Source organism: Mytilus edulis, chromosome 3 (assembly GCF_963676685.1).
Source record: "Mytilus edulis chromosome 3, xbMytEdul2.2, whole genome shotgun sequence".
Classification (NCBI taxonomy): Eukaryota; Metazoa; Mollusca; class Bivalvia; order Mytilida; family Mytilidae; genus Mytilus; species Mytilus edulis.
In genome coordinates this window covers 5,187,087-5,200,421 of record NC_092346.1, presented here as the reverse complement: position 1 = coordinate 5,200,421, position 13,335 = coordinate 5,187,087, and the positions used below count along the sequence as shown (strand labels likewise).

At 32.6% G+C, this 13,335-nt stretch overlaps 1 protein-coding gene across 1 annotated transcript in view; it reads right to left on the bottom strand.

Annotated features, from left to right (window-relative positions):
• Positions 1-13,335, bottom strand: part of LOC139515670 (U3 small nucleolar RNA-associated protein 25 homolog) — a 28,242-nt gene that overhangs the window by 8,873 nt on the left and 6,034 nt on the right. Inside the window, exons 2-10 of the mRNA XM_071305310.1 lie at positions 11,651-11,684; positions 10,025-10,097; positions 8,460-8,750; positions 6,631-6,719; positions 5,832-5,918; positions 5,432-5,492; positions 3,610-3,662; positions 2,068-2,153; positions 1,504-1,563 (exon numbers count right to left, since the gene is read on the bottom strand). Coding sequence (XP_071161411.1) covers positions 1,504-1,563; positions 2,068-2,153; positions 3,610-3,662; positions 5,432-5,492; positions 5,832-5,918; positions 6,631-6,719; positions 8,460-8,750; positions 10,025-10,097; positions 11,651-11,684 — 834 coding nt within the window. The remainder of the gene's footprint in view (positions 1-1,503; positions 1,564-2,067; positions 2,154-3,609; positions 3,663-5,431; positions 5,493-5,831; positions 5,919-6,630; positions 6,720-8,459; positions 8,751-10,024; positions 10,098-11,650; positions 11,685-13,335) is intronic.

Sequence of the window (13,335 nt, the reverse complement as noted above, 5' to 3'; positions counted from 1 at the left end):
TAGATTTTTTCTACTTTGACCTTTACTCCTGATCAGTGTTACATCAAGTTTTATTCATTATAATATATATTTGGTACTTTTTATAGTCAAAAAGGTACACATGCCATTCCTAAGAAAAACACTATTTCAATATTTTCTCAACTCAGCTATAACTTAGTTCATATAGTACTAGGAACAAAATCTATTTAAAGTAACTTTATTCATGCCTATTTCATAGTTTTTATTCTATTTATTTAAAAGAAACCCTATTTTATGATTTATTTTTCTTTGTAAAACTGATGAAAATGTGATACAGGAAATGTTTGGGATTTGCCAGTTAAACTGTTTGCCACTGGCCAATATGCCACTACCGCGCGACATAAAAAAAGAGCTGTAGTTTCACTATTTGTGGTCACAATCCTTAAAGTAAGACATCATTTTAATCGGTATAGTGTACAGATTCAGAAAAGCTGAGAATTTTTTATATATCGCATACAAGGTTTTGCTTAAGGGTGCTATAAACAGTTTCGTACTAAAAACTAGGGGTATTTCCCCAGTGAGATTTACATTCGATGGAATTCCCTGCTATTTATATACCACTAAATGAAAAAGTTGATTGTTTTTTATGTTCAATGTGAAAAACATATATTGAAGTTCAATTAAAATGCCACTTTTGTCAAGATTTAAAAAAAAAAAATGTTTTTGTGACTTCCTACTATATGGGAGGCAACTCCATAAACAGCTGATTTTCACCTGTTGCAAAAAGCACTTTGATTTGTCAGGTAAGATAGCTTCTTTTGGAGCAGGCGAACGTAGGCTGAAACTACATTTTCTTAAATCAGCCGGATAAGCTCTTCGAAATGCATATTATAAGAAATCTCAAATATATGCACAGGTTACTGATCCGTGTGTCCAAAGGTGGTCTGTTTTTAAGGTTTTTTAGGGGGAAAATGCCTAATTTCCAGCTGATAACTTGTACCAATTTGCATGTTTAAACAAGAGATGTTGGATTTTTTTTTATTTATTCAGAAAGTTCATAGAATTATCTTTCCATTGATGTATAGATATCTATACAACTATGAATATCTGACTTCTGCATGATGGGTCCACTATTACATGCCCTGTTACAGAATGACGTCACGTAAAAAACTGTTGATTGCACCCTTAATGCCCTTCTGCTACAGCTAGGGCACAAAAAAGAGAGAACTATGTATACTTCCTCTGTCCCTGATAAGTTAAGTTCAATTAAATCAATATATTAGTAACATGTCTAAATGGACTTTTCTTGACAAAGATTAACCTTGGGCAACAGTTTGATCTTGGTTAAGGCTCAATTTATGTCCCTATGCTGGTCAATATCTCCCTTGACCACCTCTCCCTGACAACTATTTTTGATATTAATTTGAATGTTAGTTTATAGATTGTTTTTCATTAATTGAAAATATTTGGGTACATAATTGATCAATTTAAAAATTATGGTTTAATGCAGGTATGTCCAACAAAGAAATTATAATCCTTACTTACTTGTCTTCGTTGCCTGGAAGTTTCATCTTGGTATTGTGTGAAATGACACGCTTTCTGTTCCTATAAACAAAACAAAATATAAAGCTACACATTTTAAAACAAGAATGTGTCCCCAGTACACGGATGCCCCACTCCCACTATCATTTTCTATGTTCAGAGGACCATGAAATTTGGGTAAAACTCTAATTTGGCATTAAAATTAGAAGGATCATATCATAAGGAATATGCAGTGTATCCCAAAGTCTGTCTGACCGACAAAATGTCAGACAAAAAATCTTTCGGACAGACAGAACTTTCAATATTTTTTAGTTGAATATATAGAAGAAAAGTTCAAATTTCTGTTTCGGTCAGACAAACCCTAAATCAGATGTCCATAGTATTCTATTACCATTGGGGTATAACATTAATGCATAGCAAATTGTCTACTTTTAAAGACTGTTATATTGACCTCTAGATGCCTATCAGTATTTGTGTCATTTGATCAGTGTTTTGTTGATGGATAACCTACATATAATTGCTTTCATTCTTTTGTAGGGTCACTTGGTAGCCAATTAAGATACTTACTTCAGTACATGATTCAAGGCATGTAAACAATAAACCAGTCGCAGATGTTCTCCTGTTTCCTGTGTTCTACATGGGTAATATAAATCCTAAAACAAAATAATTGCATATTTATTCTTTTATTCATCTTTCAATATTTTATGTCTATCCTGAATCATAATTCACATGGAAATGATAAAATGTATAGCATTGTCAAAATGTTTGAACGTAAACAGTAAAGTCTACTTATGCCAACTAGGTTTACATTGCTTTTTGTGTTTTTTCGGTTGTGCATGTACTGATTTTATGACAAGGATGGATATCCTTTGTTTTTTTTTTTTAATTCTAGCAATTTGAATAATTCTAATGTTGAAATTTAACAAATAACTTGTCCATAATACTTGTCACAGCATAAAATATCTCCTAAAAAATTTCATCAATGAAGGAAATCATTCGTAAATATAACTCAACATGTAGACATCTTATACGTTCAGGTATTTCACATCCAATATTCTTTACAAAGCACAAAAATGTCAGTTTTCACCTCAAAAGCTAACAAAACCTTTAAACAGACTTATTAAGAAGAGATATAGTTAGGATACTGTTGTCAGGTCATTAAAGATTGCATATTTTGGCTTTAATATTGATTCCCTTATAGGGTCTTTGCATCGGAATTTAACACATTCATTCTAAAACCAGTTATTGGCATGACACGGGTTATGTTCTCATATATTTTAAGATGGTATAATACTAAACCCCTTACAAGAGGGATTGTGCCTGATATTTATATGATGAAGACATAATCTTTCAATCAGTTTAATTGAGGGCTGGAGCTGGAATGTCAGTAACTGCTAGTAGTCTGTTGTTATTTATGTAGTATTATTACAAAACACATTATCATTTGTTTATTTTCTTTTGTTTCATATTTTGACATCGGACTCGGACTTCTCTTAAACTGAGTTTTACTGTGCGTATATGTTTTTTCTACATTGGCTAGAGGTATAGGGCGAAGGTTGAGATCTCAAAAAACATGTTTAACCCCACAGCAATTTTGCACCTGTTCCAAGTCAGGAGCCTCTGGCCTCTATTAGTTTTGTATGATTTTTAATTTTAGTTTCTTGTGCATAATTTGGAGTTTAGTATGACGTCCATTATCACTGACTAGTATACATATTTGTTTAGGGGCCAGCTAAAGGACAGGTCAGGGTGGGGGAGTTTCTCGCTACATTGAAGATCCATTGGTGGCCTTATTGCTGTTGTCTGCTCTATGGTCGGGTGGTTGTCTCTTTGACACATTCCTAGTTTCCATTCTCAATTTTATTCAATCTTTTTTAACAGATTTTTATCTATGTTGCATGGGAACACCTAGGATGGCTGTAGTTGAGAATGAATTTATTGTTGACTTCAGCCTTAGTTTTTAATAGGGTCTTGTGGTTATTAACTGTTTTCGGTGAAACAGTTTGTAAAACCATTTATTACTTGTCATCTTTTTCTTCTTTTTTCATGGTGATGTCTGTCTTTAATGTGTTTTTTTTTACCGCTCTTTCCATTCTTTACTTTTCTTACCTGATATTGATTAAGAATTTTAAATACCATCAGCTGTAGTGGGCTTAAATCTCCTGAAAAATACAGATTTTTTTATCAAACCAGAACCAAATGACAATAGTTTGTATAGAACCATCAAAACTGTATTCATGCAAAATGTATTTCACAGAGTTGGTGGCTTCACAAAGATGACAAGAGGCTGTCACAACGACAGCAAACCGGATTTATTAACATTTATTTGTGTCCTGGCAATATCATAAGAACCATAACTGATGAACAGTGAAATTGAAAAAATATCAAATTTGACCTGCATTTTGTCATCAGTATCAACATATCAAAATTTGAAAGAGCTTAGGTTGAATGGTTTGTGAGTAAATGCAACAACATGAATGGAAACACCATTTTTTGATCTTTCAAGAACCATAACTCCTGAACGGTAAAAGTCAAAATCGACATTATTAAACTTGACCTCCATTTTGTCATCAGTAACAACATATTAAAATTTGAAAAGTTTTGGTTGAACAGTTCATGAGTAAATGCACGGACATGACTGGAAACCCCATTTTTTAATCTTTCAAGAACCATAAGTCCTGAACGGTAAAAGTCAAAATCATCATTCTTGTACTTGACCTCCATTTTGTCATCAGTAACAACATATTAAAATTTTGGAAGCTTTGATTGAACAGTTCATGAGTAAATGCAGTGATATGACTGGAAATGCCATTTTTTAATCTTTCAAGAACCATAACTCATGAACGGTAAAAGTCAAAATCGTCATTCTTGAACTTGACCTCCATTTTGTCATCAGTAACAACATATTAAAATTTGGGAAGCTTTGATTGAACAGTTCATGCGTAAATGCACGGACACGACTGGAAACGCCATTTTTCAATCTTTCAAGAACCATAACTCCTGAACGGTAAAAGTCAAATTCACTTGACCTCCATTTTTTCATCAGTAACAACATATTAAAATTTGGGAAGTTTTGGTTGAACAGTTCATGCGTAAATGCACGGACACAACTGGAAACGCCTTTTTTCAATCTTTCAAGAACCATAACTCCTGAACGGTAAAAGTCAAAATTGTCATTCTTGAACTTGAGCTTCATTTTGTTGTCAGTAACAACATATTAAAATTTCAAAAGCTTTGGATGAACGGTTCATGAGTAAATGCACGGACAACATTTGTTTGCCACCCGCCCTACTGCCCGCCGTACATCCCCAAATCAATAACCAACATTTTTGTCACAAAAATCCGGTTAAAAATGATATTTTCCATAAAATTAAAAAAAAAAAAAAAAAAAAAAAAAACTTTGTGCCACAAAGGCTGCAATGTATGTCATACGATCAACAGTAAAATGGTATTTAAAGAGGGTTCCAAATCATCAAAAGTAGTTTTAGAAAAGATTTTGTTTTTAAATTGGCCTATCTGAACAAATATAAGAGGGTGTTTTGTAATAAACCTTCCATCCATGATACCTGCCAAGTTTGATTTTTTAAGTTTGTCCAATGATTTTAGAGGATACAAAACTTTACAAAAGACAAACAAAATTACAAATACAACAGTCAACAGAAAGACATGTTGTCCTACCTTGACATATTATTTTGATTCAATGTCTCTTAATCCCAAATGCTGTATGTTAAGCAGAAAAGCAGCTAATATCAATGGTCAAGACATTAATTTTATCAGACCAGGAATTAATCTCACTGCATCCCAAACAATAGGCTAAAATACTACAAAAACAACAAGGGGGGGTTCATAAAATTTGGAATTCACGAACATACACAGAAGATGATAAGCATGTGACTTTTAGACAAACACTTGCTTAAATGTCATTATGTACCTTTTTCTGAACCGTGTTTAATATTAGTTGTCTTGACTTCATTGCATAAACTCTGTTTTACCTAAAAACAAAATATGAAATTCATCAAAACACACATATTTTTTAAGATGTACTCTTAATAACAAGTTTCAACAATATTAAACAATTGTAGGTTTCACTGAATTTCTACATCTGATATTCCTGTAGGTAATCCAGTGACTTCAAACTGAAGTACAAGATTAGCATGCTTAGTTCCCAAATTGTAAAATATGCTTTATTTCTTGAAAAATATGTGAGTTAACAATTATCCAAATACTTTGAAAATTATTATTTGCAATACCATTTATTTTCAGTCATTTGCTATTTATAAAATGTTTTATTAAGGAAATCTAAGTATATGTTCTGAAAGGTAAAAACTTACATGCATTTTCTTTAGGTCAGTCGAGTTGTCTGGTTTCTGTGGATGTCCTTTAATAGTTCTGACTGTACATTTACCTAGGTGGGGAATCTGTAAACACACAATATTGTAATGTTTTGTCATTTTTCATAACTTATCAGTTTTACTTGACATTCTAAGCAGATATTTTAAATTCTTTTAATCAGAGACAGAAAACAACTTGAGAAAATACTTACATTAGGGCTGTTTCAATTAAATGGTGGTTGAAAGGGATGAAGTACTTTTTCAATCCCCATACTACTAACATATTTTATTTGTGTAATTTTGCAAACCTTAAATGGAGGTACAACCATTGTAAAGAATTGCGCTAATTTTAACGTACCTTTTTGCGGTACGGCCACTATCTTTGTGACGTCACGTAATTGTGATACTTTATGTTGTATTGAATAGAAACGTATAATGGCAGATGTAGTTCTATCTTTAACGCCTTAGTTAGCTTACGATCAAATACACAACGCAACGCAATAATCTACATTGGTGCCGTGACCAGGCAAATCACCAAAAACCTCCCTCCTTTCAATCCTGCATCCATTTTAATGGAACATCTGTTAATTTTTAATTTGTTTATTACCAATGCATAGATAGGGAATTAATAATATATATGATGGCAATCTGTAGCCATCTTTAATACTTTTAATTTCAAATAATCTGATATATTGAATTGTGAATGGCCCAACTTACTTTCAATTCTGTTTTTGTCCACTGTGATTGGCTGAACTTACTTTCATTTCTGATTTTGTCCACTGTGATTGGCTTAACTTACTTTCATTTCTGATTTTGTCCACTGTGATTGGCTTAACTTGGTCACATCCTCCTCAGATATCTCCTTTTCAAAATGCTCCAGAAATGGATCTGTAAATAAATTCAAAATTTTATCAGTATAAAAGACAAAAAGAAACAAATTCATGTCAATATTCTTTTCACTGCAATATGTACTCACTAAAAAAGATGAAAGTCAGAAAGTTTTTACTGTGAAACATAAATACATTGTTCCACTATCGCTTTTCCTTTTTGTTATTTAGGTTGCTGTCTTGCTAACCTATAACCCTAAACCCCAACAATTATTTTCATTTCTTAAAATTGCAACCTTTTAACATACAAATATTGCTAAATAACACTTTTCTATTGTAAAACTGAACATTATATGGCAGGGCTCACGCTACCAGGCGACTTGGGCAAAGATGTTGCTTTCCCAACCGTCACTTCGCTTTCCCTGACCCCCAAAAGCGAAAAAAAGTCGCCCTCTTCTTGACGATACTCGCTTTCAGTTGCTTCCGTCATTGGACATTTTCAATTTTTCCCAAGTTGATGAAACATAAATTTTTTTTTGATTATTAAAGAAATTCAGACATAAACAATTCATTATCTTTAGAAAAGAGGTTGAAGCATTGTCTTCACAGTGTGAAGCAGGTTATTTGATAAAAATACAACTTTTTATCACTTCGTCTTCGTGCATTTCCACAAGGTGCTTGTTACTCGAAAACGTACATCAAACTAAATCTCGGCGGCAAAATAAGTTTGTTACTTCATTTAAACGTGATAAAAGTTGCCTCCAGTAAATGTTTAATCCATTTATTGCATTAAAAACGTCATGTTCCTTTCCAAATAACTTGTCAAACATCAGTTATTTTTTATAATTTTCTTGCATTCGTCCGCCATTGACCGATTTCTAAACTACGGATCTGAACCGGACCAGCTATGGCTGAAATCTGTACTTTTACAATAATTACTACAGACGCACGGATGGAACATCTGACAGAAGAATATTGATCCCAAAGGGAAAAATTACGCATTCCACACGCATTAAGAGACTTTTGGTTACATCTAATTGATGGGTGTATTTAATTCCCTATATTTTTTATGGATTGTTTCTATTGATTAAAGTTGCTTAACTCTGAGAGTATTATACTAATATCAATATATTATGGCCCAGCTTAATAACTTTTATATTTTTTATGAGAAACACTGAATTTCATACACAAGACAGTTTTTAATTAAATTGTAATTGATATATTATAATTTCTTTACATTTTTTATATTAAAAAAAATATTTTTTTAGTGCTAGATATTTAGTTGGTAGTTTCTCACAAGAACCTTAGTAAAACTTAAACAACTTTCAATTTGAAATGTTACTTTAATTGTATACTCAGATATGAATTGAAGAATATAAAAAGAACATTATTTACATATGACCCTTTATACAATTGTAAATTCCAAACATTGTAGCGCAGCACACGAATGAGCACTTCTCTTTCAAATCTCACCACTTCTCCCTATCAGTTTCTAAAAGAGAAGTCACTTCTCCCTATAATTCTGAAGTAGTGTGAGCCCTGTTTGGTCCATTACTTTTTCAGAGATCACAATCTATAATATTTCAAAGTAACTTGCACTGAATACCACTGCAACTTTGCTGTCGTAAAAATCCACCAAAATTACTCATAATTCTCAAATTTACATTTAACAAATTTAAGAAGAAACAATTCATTGTCTATTTACAAAATATTCTGAGCAAGTTTCATAAACTGCAGTCATTGACAATGAATGACAAAAAAGTCACTATACATCTAATTTCAATAAAGCTGGTTAACAAACCTAAATTTTGTGCATCTAAGTCTTCATCATCTTGTTCTGTCTCTGATTCATCTATTTCTTCCTCGCTGTCTTCCACCTCGGACTTGTCAGATGTCTCAGAGTTGTCAGACTCATTCTCTGACACAGCATGTTTAGCATCATCTAATTTGTTTGATGTCTCTATGTTCTCCTTTTCATCTAAATTGTCATCGCTACCATCCACGCTATCTTCATCTTCACTATCATTGTCTACATCATCATTGCTGTCTTCTAAGTCATCACTGTCACTTTCTACCTCACTTTTATCACTATCTATAAAAAAAAAAAAAAAGATATACAAATGCTAACAAAATATAAACAATGACAATCATGGACAATGGCGCAATATTCAATGGTAAAAATGAAGATAACTCTTGAAAGCAGAAAACCATGTCGCCCCTAAAAAAACATGTGAAGCTGAAGGTTTTTTTAATACTCCATGTAAAATTGGAGATAAATCTAGTAAGTTTGAGGTAACTTATTAACCTTTGATTGGAGATAAATCTAGTAAGTTTGAGGTAACTTACTAACCTTTGATTGATTGATATTTGTTTAAATCCAAGTGGCAGTTATTTCATGGATATACAGGAAGAGAACACAAATTTTAACTATTAACATTTATTAATACAACAGAAAGGTTCTGTACAGGGTTGGCAAAAACCCGGGTTTTATGAGTATTGCCCAGCCCAGTGGGAAATACTGGGAAAACCCGGGTTTTACTGGGTTTTACTGGGTAATACTGGGCAATACTGGGTAATATAAGATACTGGCCTGAATTTTAAAGAGGATTCAGTAATCGAACACAAATGCAATACATATATACATGTATTATATAAACCTATTTTTATTTATAAATAATTAGTTTACTTGTTTGAGAGTCTTATGATACATACATGTACAAAAGTACAAGTGTATACATCTGAGAAAGAATTATTCTTACAACTCAGATAAAAAAATATTTTTTCAACTATATATAACTAGTATAAAGAATTTAAGGATTACATGTACATGTAAGAAAAACTACTTTGAAATAATTTATATATATTTACAAAACTAATTAATAAGTAATTATTCAGATTAGAACACAGATATGTTTATATAACAATAATCAGTCTTTTCATTTCTATAAGAGTTAATGACAAGACCCTGTAGGGCGTTTATTTAGCAATCATGATTGCATATATAGAGCAATTCAATTTACAATTCACATAAACACTGCAATAAGGTGTTAAGATTATTGAAACAATGCTCGGAAATTAACAAGGAATCCTAAAATGTGCAAATCTTGTATTTTGAACTTCTGTATGGTGGGACAACCAGAATAAAGGGCCTAAAATTCTGACTGCTAAAGGAGATCAATAGTACGTTTAATAGGGGGAAAGAATTTCTTGCTACCAACTGACCTACATGTTTTACTGCCAGGAGAGAAAGTATGAATCAACCTTTGGGGTTCCTTTGTTTCCTAAATTAACAACATAAATACCCTGTTTGGTTGAAGAACATATCCTGTTTCCAAGCTTCACTTATAAGGATTGCTTGATAAATACCTGACTGTTGTTTTATTGATGACACTAATTCTTGGTATGGGTTAACTTCCTCTTCTGAAGAACTATCCTCTGACTGAAAGAAAGTTACATCATTATTTACATAAAGATCACAAAGGTTATATAAATCAATGCTGTAAGCAGGGCTTTCCATTGAAGCCGGTAGCTTACAGTGGCTTCAGGTGCCGGCTACTTCACTGACAAAAATATAAATTCAAAAAGAATAAAATATCTTTTTCAAATGTTTACAGGCAGCCAAAGACGTATATTATCGCAAAGTCGCGGTCACGATAAACAAGGATGAAAAGTCAGTGTTTACCTTGGGCTAAATATAGTTCACATGAATTCAGGTCACTGATTTGTTGTCTATTTAAAGTCAGAATGCATAGTTTCTTTTCAAAGATAACAAGAGAGACGTTCCAGTGGTCATTGAACGATAACAATAGAATGTTCCGATGGTCATTAACTCGTTGGCTTTTTTTGGCTTTTAAAACGCGAAGACAATCAGATAGGATGACAATCTTATGTTATGGAATAATATTAGTCAAATTAAAGAAAGTGTAGTAGATCATATTGTTCAGAATCTGGAAAACAGTATCTTATGAAGTTCATTTTTCAAAGCCCACATGGTGTTCAGAGAATCAAGGCCAAAAACGAAAGTAGAATATTGTCGACTCGACCTCAAATAAATAACATTTCCTGATTTATGTGTCCGACTTATTGAACAGTTTACAAAAAAAGAGAAAATCAGAGGATATATCAATTTTCTGTCAGACAATGCTTGAGAAATAATTGTATGATTTAAATACGTGTAACAGTCTTTAGAGAGACAAGGGGGGTCATTTGTTTATAAATGCACGTAGTTATGCAAAATAAATCGATCAAGATTTCTAACAAACCAGATGATAATTTAAATAAAACTCCTTTAAAAGTAAATGAATTTTAAGCATAAGGTAATGAAAATAAAAAACTAACATAACAAAAAATGAAATTTCTTTGAGTTTTTTTTCTTTCTTTCTTTAATTTCATACATAAAAATGGTCATTTGAAAGATTAAATTAGGTGCCAGGAGATTGTGATAATGCAGGATTTTGCTCTATTTATGCCAGAGGGCCTAGAGCGGCCCCCAGACCCCCTGTCGTAAGGCTGGTGGGCGTCCGGCTTCGCCGACCGCATGTTATAGCCGCCTATAATTTTAATTGAGCCTTCTACTTCAATTTCAATGGAAAGCCCTGTGTAAGGTTATAATCTCATACGGGATTTGAGCCCCAAATGAGCAATAAAATAAATGCTAATTTATTTATTTTTAAGTTACAAGAAAACTTCTGGAAATGACTTTTGTTTTATAGCAACCTTTTTTAGAAACTTTACTAGCTGATAAATTGACAGCCACCATCTTCAAATCAGATGTCAAGAAAATTTACTTACCACAGCTTGTTGGTTTTTAAGTATTCATTTGCATCTTGTACATGTACATGCATGCTGTAATATTTCCCCTCATATTAAAGTCCTTTTTTTAATAAGTTCACATCCCCTGTAAGTGACTGGCTCACCTTTCTATATGAATAATTGCTATAATTTATGCCTAGCATTTTTACAAAATGAAGAAAAAGGAAAAAGAATACTAACCTGACTGGGATAGTCTTTTTTCTCTATAATTGACCTGAAAATAAAATATAAATTAAAGTTACTAAACCCTTTTGAAGGCTTGTTTGCTATGAAATTTTCAATTTGCAAAGGTGTAGGTTCAGTAAGACCCCTTTTTGGCCCCAAAATATAGCAGTTTTACAAAATTGTTAAAATGTAAACTTTTAGTTATTCATTAGACAGTAGAATGCTTCTGCTACACAAATATGGGCTGTTTTTGACAATATAATGCAAATTTATCCTGTACTAGCACCATTAAGGCATGCTAAATTACTTAAATCTTCATAATTCTAGCATTTTAGTTAAATTTTAGACGGTTTTCGTGTAAAACGAAAGTGGCCGCATTCGTGTTCATCCTTAATATTAAAACGTAAGTTGTATTTGATGATAATACATAACATATATAAAGGTTGAGGATGAACACAGATGCGGCCACTTTCATTTTTACCAAAAACCAGCTGAAAAATGACATTTTTCGGCATATTTGGTCGATTTTTCATATTTGAGCTTGAATCGGATGGTTTTTAATGACTAAATCTGTTACAAGAGGCTGTCACAACGACAGCAAACCGGATTTATTTACATTTATTTGTGTCCTGGCAATATCACAAGAACCATTACTGATGAATGGTGAAAGTGAAAATCATCAATATCAAATTTGACCTCCTTTTTGTCATCAGTATCAACATTTTGAAATAATAATATTTGAAAAGCTTAGATTGAATGGTTCATGAGTAAATGCAACAACGTGAATGGAAACGCAATTTTACGATCTTTCAAGAACCATAACTCCTGAACAGTAAAAGTCAAAATCGTCATTATGGAACTTGACCTCTATTTTGTCATCAGTAACAACATATTAAAATTTCAAAAGCTTTGGTTGAATGGATCATGAGAAAATGCACGGACACAACGGGAAACACCATTTTTCAATCTTTCAAGAACCATAACTCCTGAACGGTAAAAGTCAAAATCGTCATTATTGAACTTGACCTCCATTTTGTCATCAGTAACAGCATATTAAAATTTCGGAAGCTTTGGTAGAACAGTTCATGCATAAATGCACGGACACGACTGGAAACTCCATTTTTCAATCTTTCAAGAACCATAACTCCTGAACGGTAAAAGTCAAAATCGTCATTATTGAACTTGACCTCCATTCTGTCATCAGTAACAACATATTAAAATTTGGGAAGCTTTGGTAGAACAGTTCATGAGTAAATGCACGGACACGACTGAAAACTCCATTTTTCAATCTTTCAAGAACCATAACTCCTGAACGGTAAAAGTTAAAATCGCCATTATTGAACTTGACCTCCGTATAGTTGTCAGTAATAACATATTAAAATTTTAAAATCTTTGGTTGAACGGTTCATGAGTTAATGCATGGACAACATTTGATTGCCGCCTTTCAAGAACCATAACTCCTGAACGGTAAAAGTCAAAATCGCCATTATTGAACTTGACCTTTGTATAGTTGTCAGTAATAACATATTAAAATTTTAAAAGCTTTGGTTGAACAGTTCATGAGTTAATGCACGGACAACATTTGATTGCCGCCCGCCCGCCCGGCCGCCCGCCGTACATCCCCAAATCAATAACCGACATTTTTGTCACAAAAATCCGGTTAAAAATCTTCCACATAAACTAATTAATTCAAATAAAAT